This window comes from Diabrotica undecimpunctata, chromosome 6 (genome assembly GCF_040954645.1).
Source record: "Diabrotica undecimpunctata isolate CICGRU chromosome 6, icDiaUnde3, whole genome shotgun sequence".
NCBI classification, from domain to species: Eukaryota; Metazoa; Arthropoda; class Insecta; order Coleoptera; family Chrysomelidae; genus Diabrotica; species Diabrotica undecimpunctata.
This window is the reverse complement of record NC_092808.1, coordinates 68,599,564-68,612,430: the sequence shown is the minus strand read 5'-3', so window position 1 is coordinate 68,612,430 and position 12,867 is coordinate 68,599,564. Positions and strand designations below refer to the sequence as shown.

General features: G+C 32.3%; 1 protein-coding gene across 3 annotated transcripts in view; it reads right to left on the bottom strand.

Moving 5' to 3' along the window:
- Positions 1-12,867, bottom strand: part of Rbbp5 (retinoblastoma binding protein 5) — a 372,021-nt gene that overhangs the window by 306,205 nt on the left and 52,949 nt on the right. For 2 of the 3 annotated variants that reach the window (XM_072534790.1, XM_072534792.1), the window contains exon 3: positions 4,476-4,877. In XM_072534790.1, coding sequence (XP_072390891.1) covers positions 4,476-4,877 — 402 coding nt within the window. The remainder of the gene's footprint in view (positions 1-4,475; positions 4,878-12,867) is intronic. The other variant, XM_072534791.1, reaches the window with a different exon arrangement.

Genomic DNA, 12,867 nt, shown 5'->3' with positions numbered 1-12,867 from the left:
CTCTTGCCATAGATAACTATTACACCAGTATTACATTGGCTCACGAGCTAAATAAAAACAAAACATTTGTAATTGGGACTATGTGAGGAAAGAGAAAGTTAAATCCTCAACCAACTGTTAAAAGCAAATTACAAAAAGGTGGAATAAAAGTAGTTCAGAGTAGTTCGAAAGTTATTGTTGGAAAATTGAGAGATAAAAAAGATGTGTTATTTTTGACCACGAAATCTGTTCCGGAAATGATAGATGTATCCAAAAGAGGTAAAAGTAAAAGAGTCTAAAAACCTTCTAGTATTGTCGAATATAATTCAATAAAATCATATGTAGGTGTATCCGACCAAGAGACCGCTTATGCTTCAACGATTCGTAAGGGTGTCAAGTTATACCAAAAAGTTTTACTCGAACTACTTACAAACTCGGCAGTAGTCAACAGTCAATGTGTCAATGTATTTATCAACATATTACAGGAAAACGTATTAGCATCACATGATTTCTTGTGAAGTTTCGTGAAGATTTGGTACAATCACTGGTAAACAAAATAAATGTAGAAGTTCTTCCTCATTCACCACATGCACGTCAAAAAACTGAAAGTAGAGGACGATGTAGTTTATGCTATAAAAACTATGTTAGCAGATATGGAAAAATTGCAATGAAAAATGCAAAGAAGGTAAAAACAAGGTGTCCCGAATGGGTAAAATTTGGCATGTGCGACTGGACTATATTTACTTCCGATCAAGACTTGAAACTAGCAACATTGGTGGAGGTGTCGAATTATTGGATACATTTAAGAATATGTTTTGTGGTTTAAGAAATTTTTTTATTTGAGAAATGGTTTAAGTTATAGAAGAAAGTTTTATTGGTTATTTAAAAGGTGAAGAAGTAGTAATTGATTTGGTTTTATGGGTATTTGTTCCTTAATTGTCCCGGTAAGTTATCCAGCTTGTATTTTTTTTTGTAACATTTATACACCTGCCAGAAATTAAAGCGATTTCAATCATATCATAATCCCTCTTGTTTCATCGGGAATATATTTTATATCTTTCATACTAATTTTATTGAGAGTATATTATTTTTTCTCTGCGCAATTGTATTCAGTTAATTCCGAAATCCATAAAGTTATCCAAGGTCACAATACTTTCGACCAAGTCATTAAGCTAATCCGATTTTTTCTCTTAATTGCTTCGTACTTAACGAGAACGGAAAATATTGGGGTACATTTTTTATTTTAGCCACCCACCAATGAAGATAAGGAATAATAATTTTTAGTTGGGGTTTTGATTTTTCTGTAACGAGAATTTGGTTTGTTTTTCCTTTCAATCAAAGATTGGTTTGGATGAGAATTCCCTCCAGTGCCATCCCCACCAGAGGTTCTGAATATTTAAATTTCATAATAATATTAGTAGTCATAATATTCATATACGCACGTCTCGAGCTGGCGCTGGACGTAACGGCATAGCATGCGTAATGTCGGTGGCAGGGTGTTGAGCTGGCGGACACTGTCATACAAACAGCTACAGTCCAACAACAACAAGAAGAACCACAAGCGAGCCAAACATTACCAAAAGCTCCACTCGCTGAAGGTGCTGCACTGGAACATCAACCAGTGCTCACTCAACCGGGACGCCCTAGGCAGCGCATGAATTTGACTGTGTCTATGAACGAAAATGTTTTGCTCTTCTATTACAAAGGGACAAACCTCGATCTAGAAACGATTAGCTAAAGACACCAGCTTACCAACCTACCATTAAAACCACCCTCTCTTACTTGTGCGCAGTTGACTGTCACAGGTACCGTACTCCGAAAGTGGGATGGCCGCTGTAAGGCTGACGACTCACAGCATTCACTCCAGCCTTGTGTGAGTAACAGTGTCAATTCTGGATATCTGAGAAATTGCGGACAACAGTAGAAGGTTGTTGATTCGAAATGGGCTTTGGATTTTGTTGAGAGATAAGTTGGTCCAGTTTGCGTTTCTGGGTTTGGGTTTTGTTGTCAGAGATGTGTTGGGCTTTTTGGTGAGAAAGACGATCGAAAGTGTCCCATAATAATGGATGGATATTAAAAGAGTGGATGTTATTGTACATTTTAAGAAGTTGGGAATTTGTTGTATCTAAGTTGCGTCGGGTGGAATGAATTGAATTTCGAAGAAGCGAAAAACCAGTTGCTCTAAGAATTTTGGAAATTGATGAAGATTTAGTATGTTTAACTTGAAGAGATTTTGGAATGACTTAATGGTCACGACATGATTTAAAAAAAGCAAGGTCATAGAGAAGACGGTATTTGCGTGTTAGAAGATTAGAAAAAGATTTAGTAATAATGAAAAATTCCTCCCCGTAGAGGCGAATAAAATGTTCGGATAAATTTCTGCGGTCACATGAATGAAAATTACTTAGTTCTCGGGAAGAACCGCGTTAAGAATTTATTACTCGACGTTTCGGCACCCATTTTGGAGCCATTATCAAGAGTGATACGGTTCCGTTCGAGTTCGGGGTCTCAATCTGCCTACTCCCCTCACTCGAAACGTACCAGTATCGTGTTCTGTATAAATACAAGAACTGTCTCTCGGCACTGAGGACTCAATCTGCGTACTCCTTGACAAGCGACAAGGTCGCTGAAGCAGGGGTCGCCATGTTGCCGGCAATCGTTTCGCGTCATCGCGCGTATTTAAGCTGTTGGGCCGTTTTTTGATTTCGATAGCTTCACGTATGATTCTTCATTTTAAGGAACGGATGGGGGCGATGGTTTTTGCTTTTTCGAAATCTATTTTGTGGTCTGTTTAAATGATGTTAGCCTAGGGCTGAAGTAGTATCGGAATGTTTGACAGATATAGAATGTTCGTAAATACGGTTATGGATTCGTCGGTTTGTCTGTCCGATGTATGTACGTGGGCAAATGGAACAAGATATCTCGTAGACACCATGGTCTTCATTAGGGATTTGGTCTTTTACGGATCTGACAAGATTGGGTATAGTTTTTGATAATGTACAACATTCTTAGATACTCAAATTAAACTAAATTAAATTAATCAAAAGAAACTGTCTTATATTATACATTTTACTACATTATATATTTATATTATACCGACCTTTTGTAATTTTGTGAAATGTACACTATGTTGAATGATTATATGATTTTGAAAACAAAAAGAAGAATATTAACAGTTTATATAAAAACGTCGCTAAACAAGTCATCTGCACACCAAAAAAACACGTGCTGTTTATATTTTTCAATGACGTATACAGTAAAAAGCACATATAATATATATATATATATATATATATATATATATATAATATATTATTATATATACAGTGAACTAGTGAGTGAACTAGAAGTGACTAGTGAGTGTAGTAGTGTCTGGGGGCTCGGGAGACTGAGATCTCGGAAGCCCTGAAGAAGACATCAGAGAGGATGTCGAAAGCTCGGCAAAATGGATATCGACGCGGTTCAACCCGGAAGACTGGTGAGTTTAATATTAATTTTTATAATAATATTAATCTTAGCTCTAAGTTTAATTGTACTAACCGCCGAAATCTTTCCGAACATATATATATATATATATATATATATATATATATATATATATATATATATATATATATATATATATATATATATATATATATAAGCGGGAGATATATTAACCGAAGCGTAAAGTATAGAACTATAGAATATATATAGTATATATGCGCGTTGCTTGCCGGCAGCTAGTCCGGCTAGCTCGCTCAGAGGATAAGCGTGGCTGCCGCCGTATATGCAATATACATACACATATATGTATACATAATATATCTCGCGGTAGCGGTGACGGTCGCGAATTCAATGCTTTTTCCCCATCCAAAAAGAAGTGCTATGTAGTATATATGCGTTGCATCATACTATTTATATATAATACATAATATATCTCGCGGTGACCGTCGCGAGTTTTCCCCATCTAAAAAGTGCATAACGTCGCTAAAGAAGTTTTCATTTAAAAAAAAATGGTAGTAAACAAGATGTTTGCAATTTTGTTATTTATAAAGATACATTTTATTATTTATAAATTTTCAGATATTAGTTATCTCAAGTTTCTCTAGTCTAAAACGTCTAATTGGAACTCTCAAAGAATTACACTGTATAATCAAAATTTGTTAATGTAACACAATAATACTAACTCGTGATTATTTTTTATTTAAATTATGTATATATTTTTTTAAATTCACAATAACCATAAGCAAACAAATGACTCTCAAAGTAGTGATTAGTATTTTTTCTAATATATAAAGTATATAAAATGACTTAATGTTCTCAAAAACGTGAAACATTTCGAATTGATTTTAAGATTAATATTAGCATGAAAAAAATCTACTGGATACAAACACCTATATGAAATTATTTTTGATGGTATTTTGAATGCCCAATAATGGATATAATTCTGTAAAATGTTTTAAGTGCATTTCAAAAAATCTACTATTCCTATGTACAGACATGTTTATACTTACATCTTCATCAATTGGTAATACCTTATGACCCCCATTAATGTCCACAATCACTGCTGGATGTTTCATGGGACAAATAAGTAATCTCTCCACATTTCTTGGTTGAAACTGAACTTTTAAAACAGGACAGGGAAATCTATATTTTTGTTCACATTCTCCAGAAAGTATATTCCATATACAGACAGTATTATCGGTAGAAGCAGAAGCAACTTTATGACCATTCCTCGACCAACTTATACTGCAAACTGGATGTACATGTGCAGCAATAACTTTTGCAATTCCTCGTGTTAAGAAGTCCCAAATCACAATTCTTCCATCATTACAACCGACAGCTAAAAGGGTTCCTCTTTTGTTAAATTGGCAAGTTACAGCTATGGAAAGAGAATCCAATGTGCCATCAAATTCCTAAAGAAGAGCTTATGAAATAGTTTTAAGAATAATATTATAAAATAATATAACTACATAATGTGCCCATGTTAGAAAATTATAAAGCATTCATCTTGGCCTCAATCATAACTATAAAAGTCTATAGTAATACTATTCTTTCACAGCACAAATTAATAGTAAACTACTTTTATTGGTAATTGCCACCAACCGTATTTGGAAGATGCATTGGTACAACCTTGAAAATGGCAGCTTTTTTTAGTACGCATGTAATAATCATTTATGATTGAAAATATTATTAAATTCATCAGTTGTGTTTTCACAGGACTTATTCTGTGTAGAACTAACTATATTTTAATTTTTGTTTCATATGGCACTTTACCATATATTTTTAAGCTGCTATGATTTTTCCATCTTTATTGCAGATATAATTTCTTCTATTTATGTTACAATAGGGGGTTAGGGCGGTCTTCTAGTTTTTTAATGTGTTAAATGAGGATTTCATTCTTAAGGAATTTTTAAAATAATGTGTATGGTTTGGTTTGATATGTATTAGCCTGCAATAGCTACTATTCAAAATATCTTGGATTGTACGGCCTGGTTAAACACTATTTGCAACCATTTACACAGCTCCACTTCTCCACACCACATAGCTCCATTGTGTTCTTTTGAGAATCTTAGTATTGTTATGACAAGCACCATTGAAACACTCAAACCACAACGTAACACCAAAAAGAGAATTATCAAATCATGATAGGAAAAAAATACATTTCAGGAAAAAAAAACCTGCTAACAAAGGCTTTGACAAAAAAATGATTACCCATTCTCATTTAGAAACACGAAATTTTACAAGATTGAAGAAAGGAAACAACAAAACACCCAAGTAATCCAGAAATGTTCACAAGAAGTGATTTAAAGATGACAACAATACCATGTGCGAAGAGCTTATCAAAAAAACTAAAAGGGTATTAAATAAGTACATGATAACAACATTCGAAACAACCAAAATACTGAGATCTATTCTGTCCAAAACCAAACATAACAATCTATAAAATACTCTGTGAATTCAAAATTTTTTATCTGGGAGAAACCGCAAGAACACTGTGTCAGAATAAATAAGCATGAAACATACATCAAAAACAGAGACTTCGACAAATGACACATATGCAAAAATACCTGGGAAAATAAGCATGAGCACAGAGTACAAAAGAAAGATGCATCACTAGTCACAGAAACATACATCAAAAAAGAGAGTCAAAGAAGCAAATCTTATCTTATTTAATGAAGAAAAATGTGTAGCAAACCCATCAGCATAATGTAGCAAGCTCTGGTTACCAATACAAAAAAAAAGTCGATAGCAAGAATATAGGTGATCCTGATCAGGATCACCTGGATGAAACGAAATATTCCTAATGGGTACTTAAATTGTCACATTAATAACAATATTTGCACACATACTACTTGATTAAGAAATAAAAATATGTGGACTTTAAAAAGACACTTATGTTAATGTCGACATTAGCCGACTGAGGGCTGAAGATCGTTCTATCTACGGATATTAACCAACTAGACTGGGAATCTCAATATTAACTGAGAAATATTAAGATTAACCTGATTTGGAACGTTAACCATAACATATAGATAACATATAGATGAATATAGATTAGTTTAGACTTAGAGTTTCATGTAGATGAAACTCTAAACATTCTGAAAACTAAATACAGTATCCAACAAGACCACTTATCTCTCATTAAACATTGAAGGTCCAACACCTATTTCATCTTCCAAAATCAATTCTACAGACAAATAAATGGTGCCCCAATGGGCTCCCCTCTATCTCCAGTAATTGCCAATATCTTTATGGAAGACTTCGAGACCCGAGCACTATCCACATCAATGCTCAAGCCCACATGTTGGCTACGATATCTTGACGATACATTCGTCATTTGGCCCCATGGCAGGGATGCTTTGGTGTCTTTTCAATGACCAATGAATGGTATACATCCTAGTATCCAGTTCACGATATAGATGGAAACTGATTCATCCCTAATGTTTCTCGCTGTTTTCATAAAGAAAAACCAATCCCAAGGTTTTCATTACTCTATCAAAAACCCTCACATACCAATCGTTACTTGCATGCCAACTCTCACCATCCACCTTCACAAATTAATTCAGTCATTAATACCCTTGTCTCCAGATCAATACGCCTTTCCGATGATGCAAGTAGACCCGCTGAGCTCTCTTGTTTAAAACAGCCCTCATCCAAAACGGTTACCGCGAAAATCACATCAATAGGAGCATCCACAGACATCAATCTCCCACTCAATCCAAAGACTCAGACCCTTATCATACGATAGCTTTTCTTCCTTACATCAAAAGTGTCACTGACAAAATCGACAAAATTCTTAAACCAATAGAAATAAAAACAATATTTACCCCCAACAAAAACTTTCGTCTCTTGTCCGATCAATCAAAGACAATGTTCCAAATGAACAGCACGGAGTTTATGAAATTCCTTGTGCAGACTGTCCCCGATCCTATATAGGCTAAACAAATCGTAGAATCCAAAATAGGATTTATGAACATTCCATTTCTGTTCGCAATTCCGATTCAATTTCAGCTCCCGATCAACACCATCTTCATACACGACAAGAAATTGATTTTGAAAACTCCAGAACCATAGCCTCCATCTGCTTCTATAAACCAAGAATTATCCGAGAAGCCATAGAAATAGAAAAAAGGCCAAATTGTCTTAATAAAAGAGATGACGCCTTACGGTTACTTTCTACATGAAGACCTGTCATAAAGAAAATATCGCCCCCTCCATCCTCGAAATATTTATAATAGTATGTATTAATCTTAGCTCTGGGTTTAATATATATATATATATATATATATATATATATATATATATATATATATATATATATATATATATGTATATATATATATATATATATATATATATATATATATATATATATAAAATAAGGATCACTCTTCATCTATGTATCGAAGACGTTTCACTCTCTAATCAGAAAGCATCATCAGTTCATCTAAAAAGAACAATATGAAAAACCAAAAATCCATAGAAAAGTCAATATAAATCTGTTACCTCAAAAAGACATGTAGCAGTCAATGTTATAATATGTAAAGAAGCTTAAGATATTAGACATTAAAGAGTTAAGTTGTATAAACAATTAATTAAAACTAAATACAGTTTACAATTTGATTCAAACATAGCACAGCAAAAGACCATGTGGTTATTGTACATGTAATTTAAAAAAGTATGTAAAAAAAACGTAGTAAAAAATAAGTATTTGTCGAGAACTAACAAGATCATAAGATCACACTTCCAACAGTATGATATTAATTTAATTTTTACTTTAGGTAACATTATTAAAAAGATTAAGTTTATTATAGTAATATTATAAAAGGTGCAATGAAGTTACCACAAAAAGTTTCCAATGCTTACAGGAGACACCCGGCAAATGGGAGCCCATTTCAGATCCACATAACTATCACATGAAAAGACAGTGTCCTTGAAGTCAAAACATGACAAACAACACGGCGAGTTATCAACCGATAATGCAATAAAGCGGTAAGTTTAAAAAATATGAAAAAGTAGGCGAAAACCTTGTCTGTACGAACCATTACATGAAAGAAAAAGATGCTTAAGAACACCATTTCCCCTTCAGGGAATGGCTCGGAGAAAAAGAACAAACAAGTGAGGTCGATCCCTACATATCACATATAAGTGTCTAAGTTGTAGCTGGTTGGCCAGTAACAGGTGCAGATTTAATTCAACTTCCAACAGTCCAAAGTTCATAATAATTTTTAACTGAGAAATTAATAAGAAGTCTATGAATCAAATTAATTTAAACATTTTATTAAACTATTTAATCAAAAATTATTTTATATATATATAATATATATATATATATATATATATATATATATATATATATATATATATACACACACACATATATATATATACTAGCGGACCAACTCGACAGTTTTGAGTTTTGATGTAAGTTTTGCTGATGTAAGTTCATCTAAAAAGAACAATATGAAACCAAACATATTGTTCTTTTTAGATGAACTGATGATGCTTTCTGAGCAGAAAGCGAAACGTCTTCAATAAATAGATGAAGTAGCCACCTTCTTTGTCTTTTATTTCTCCACTTTGACCGAAAAACCCACCACTCTTCGAGTGTACCTTAGTTTATTTTGGATTGACGGTCGTACTCCTTTTCTCGATATATATATATATATATATATATATATATATATATATATATATATATATATATATATATACATATATATATATATACATATATATATATATATATATATATATATATATATATATATATATATATATATATATATATATATATATATATATATATATATATATATATATATATATATATATTGCTATGATTGTTTATTTTGACTTTAATCTTAGTTTATTGAGCCAATAAAAAAATATAACTTATTTGTTATCAAAAGTAAAATAATCCTTCTATTACCTGTGTTCGATGGATTCAAAAGATTTTCTAGTTGTCTTTTATCGGGATAGAGAAGAAATGATGAGAATACAAATATATTATATTACAAAAATTTACGTTTCTTTATTTTATATGAACGAATAAAACAATTATTAAATTATTAAATAACAAAACCTCAGTTCTTAAATTTGAATGCTAATGACCATGATGTCAAACCGATCCTCCACAGATATAAAATTCAATTGTACAAACACTTACAGCTTATTTTCTTCTTGAGTTGTATGTTGGAAAATACCCAGAAAAGTCCAGTCTCCTCAACGATGTGATCTCTCCTCTTTGGCACCTCGGCTCTTTCTTAACGTCTCTGCAAACCTCCTGCAGACTACACAAAAAACACCTGATTCACTTCTCCAAACTCAGCTACATATTTATGACACCAGGACCTCCTTTTGTCAACTTGATGCCGTAAGAATACTTTCACATATACTTTATAAAATGCCCAAGGTAGATACAAGGACCTCTTTTAATCTACTTGTTATCTCCTTCTTCAAACTATTCACTTCTTTTCGTTACGCCGGTATCCAAACTCACGAACCACACCCTATCTTGAGACAAACGACTGTTTCCTTTCGATGACCAAAATATGACTAAATTCTCCTGTCTCATGATCGACTCACGAATTCCCATTTAAAAACGACCGTCCAATCAAAAGCTCAAATTGTGTTTACCATGATTTTGGAAAAGCCTAATTTCGGTTTCAGAGAAAAACTAAATAGCTAACTTTAAAATTGGTTTTGTCAATACACGATAATTTATACATATTTCAAAAGATTAGAATATGGTCATTTAATACTCGATGATACAAACAATGAAAAGATTAACTTACAGGTAAAATGTCTTCTAATTCTAAACAAAAGGTTTTTTTTTTGATAATTTTGTTTGAAACGGAAAAAGGTGCCAAACAAATTTCTATTCTTATCTACACTAAATCTTATCTTAAATTACTATATACATTTTGTTTCTATTGATATCTTAAAATTTTATTCCGATGGATATTTTTATAACTAATGTTTGTATTTTGAGAACGATTTCCGAAGTGGAAATTGAAACGTCAATAAACGTATTTTAACCTTTAATTGTGGCTTATTCCCAGTTAAATAGTAATTAATAGATGAAGTTACAAAGGAGAAATACACGATGTACAATAGTATTATACCAAAGTTTTACTCACTTCCTAAAATTCACAAACCAACACTGTCAGTTCGTTCTATTGTTGCCTCGATTGGAGCACCTACCGAAGGTATAGCAATGATTATAACTGATATTCTTACTAAAGAATATGATATTAATAACCAAAGATTCTTTTGAAGCCAGTAAACTTTTGAATGGTGTGTACCTCAAAACTATGTATTGGCTAGCTTAGATTTGGTATCACTTTTTAGCAACGTACGTTTAAATTTTTGTCTAAGATCTATAAACAAAAAATGTTTGATATTACCAAACATTACAACATTACTAAAGACAAATTATTTGATATGGTAACCTTTTTATTTGAGAACACATATTTCACTTTTGATAACAAAATGTATAAACAAACTTTTGGAACACCAATGGGAGCAAAAATAAGTATTATCGTTGCCACATATGTCATGGATGATTTGTTAGATATAGTACTACCAACTCTATCTTTCAAAGTCATGTTCATGAAAAAGAATGTAGATGATATCATTTGATATTACATAAAGATGGAGTGATCCCCCAAGTATCCCTTGTACAGATTGTAATAAAGAATATATAGGACAAAGTTCAACATCCATAAAACATCGAATTACCTCCCACAAAAGTGACTGTAGATTATATCCAGAAAGATGCACTCTTGCTACACATGTACATGATAATAATCACACTATGGATTATAGTTCCCTTAAAATCTTAGGTGTTGAAAGTAACTAAGGTAAGAGAATCTTTCTAGAAATGAATTTCATAGCGGAGAGTAGTAATTGTATCAACAAAAAATCAGATATTGATATGAGTAAAATATACTCCTATGTACTAGTCTTGAACAAGAATAGAAGAACCAAAGTTAAAAGGTTTGCCTACGATCTGTCGCTTAATTTAATAATATTGTTGATTGCTGATAAATGACTTAAACTGTATAACTTAATATGATAATGAGAAAAAAAATTTATCAACTACTGATTTATATAAAACAAAATTGCACTCCAATAAACATCTAACCTTACTTCAATTCATGAATCTGTCAGATATAAAAAAAATTGTTATTTAGTTTAACATTATACACATTAATTTAAATTGTAGATGTCCAAATATGTGTAATTTCTGAGTCTTAGTTTTAGTTTATTGTTATGTATATAATTCAATTCAATTCTAACATCTTAACAAACATCCTCACTTAGTAAGGAAAAAAACTAATATGTCGTATGTAAGAGATACCCATAGTAACCATCATTGTAGCTTTCCCTGATGATGAGTTATTGCATGTTCTGTGAGTGCACATGCATTTATTTTGTTGGTTTTTATGTCACCACGGTGTGGGATCATCATACTGTAGAAATTACGAGATGATTCTCCGATGTAAACGTTGTTGCAATTGGCACACGGTATAGAATAAACAACATTTGATGACTCTAGTATTGTGAAAGGATATTTTGTCTTTGTGTATAACTACGATACCGTTTTCACATTCTTAGTTGTAATTTTCAAGCAATTAACATTTTTGAAAATGTTCATTAGCTTAGGTGTCAGAACTGGAATGTAGGGTAAGGAACCATAAGTTATTTTAGATGGTATTATTGAAGTGTTGTATGTCAATGCCAATTGTCGGACCTCATTGTTATGAAAATTTTGGTTATTAGAAAATTGCGAAGAAAAAGGAGAACCGAAAATGAGTTTATTTAAAAGCCCTATGGGGTAGGAGTTCTCTAGTAGTATAGATCCCAACTTTTTTAGTCCCTTGTCCCTGAAATCGATGTGTGACAAGTTAGTAACCATAGTTTTTAAGGCCAAAACCAAATTTAGTTCCATCTTGGATGGAAAAATGGTTCAAAAATCTAACTGACATCACTTTTACTTATAATGTCAAAAAACTTTTATCTTTAGGTCCAAAATATTGCCTATTTCCTAGTGCTAAAGATTTCAAAATATCTTCTCTTCTCTCAGATATCGAGTTCCTTATTTCTGGTCTGGAACCCCAAGAGAAGGATATTGTGAGATCTCAAAGCACCAATGTTATCACTAACTTTCTACATAAAACAAGTAAAGGACATTTTTTGAACACAATATACAATTAGTGCAAACAATTTTTAAAATCACATCCAGAAATTTACATTGTTAGGAGTGACAAGGAAATGTAGCAGTGGCAATGTATAAGAACGATTACACTGAAAAAAGTAATAGTTTCCTGAATGACAAAAAAAGTTACATCAAACATAAGAACAGTCCGGTGTGCACCCTCCAACAGAAGGCAAACA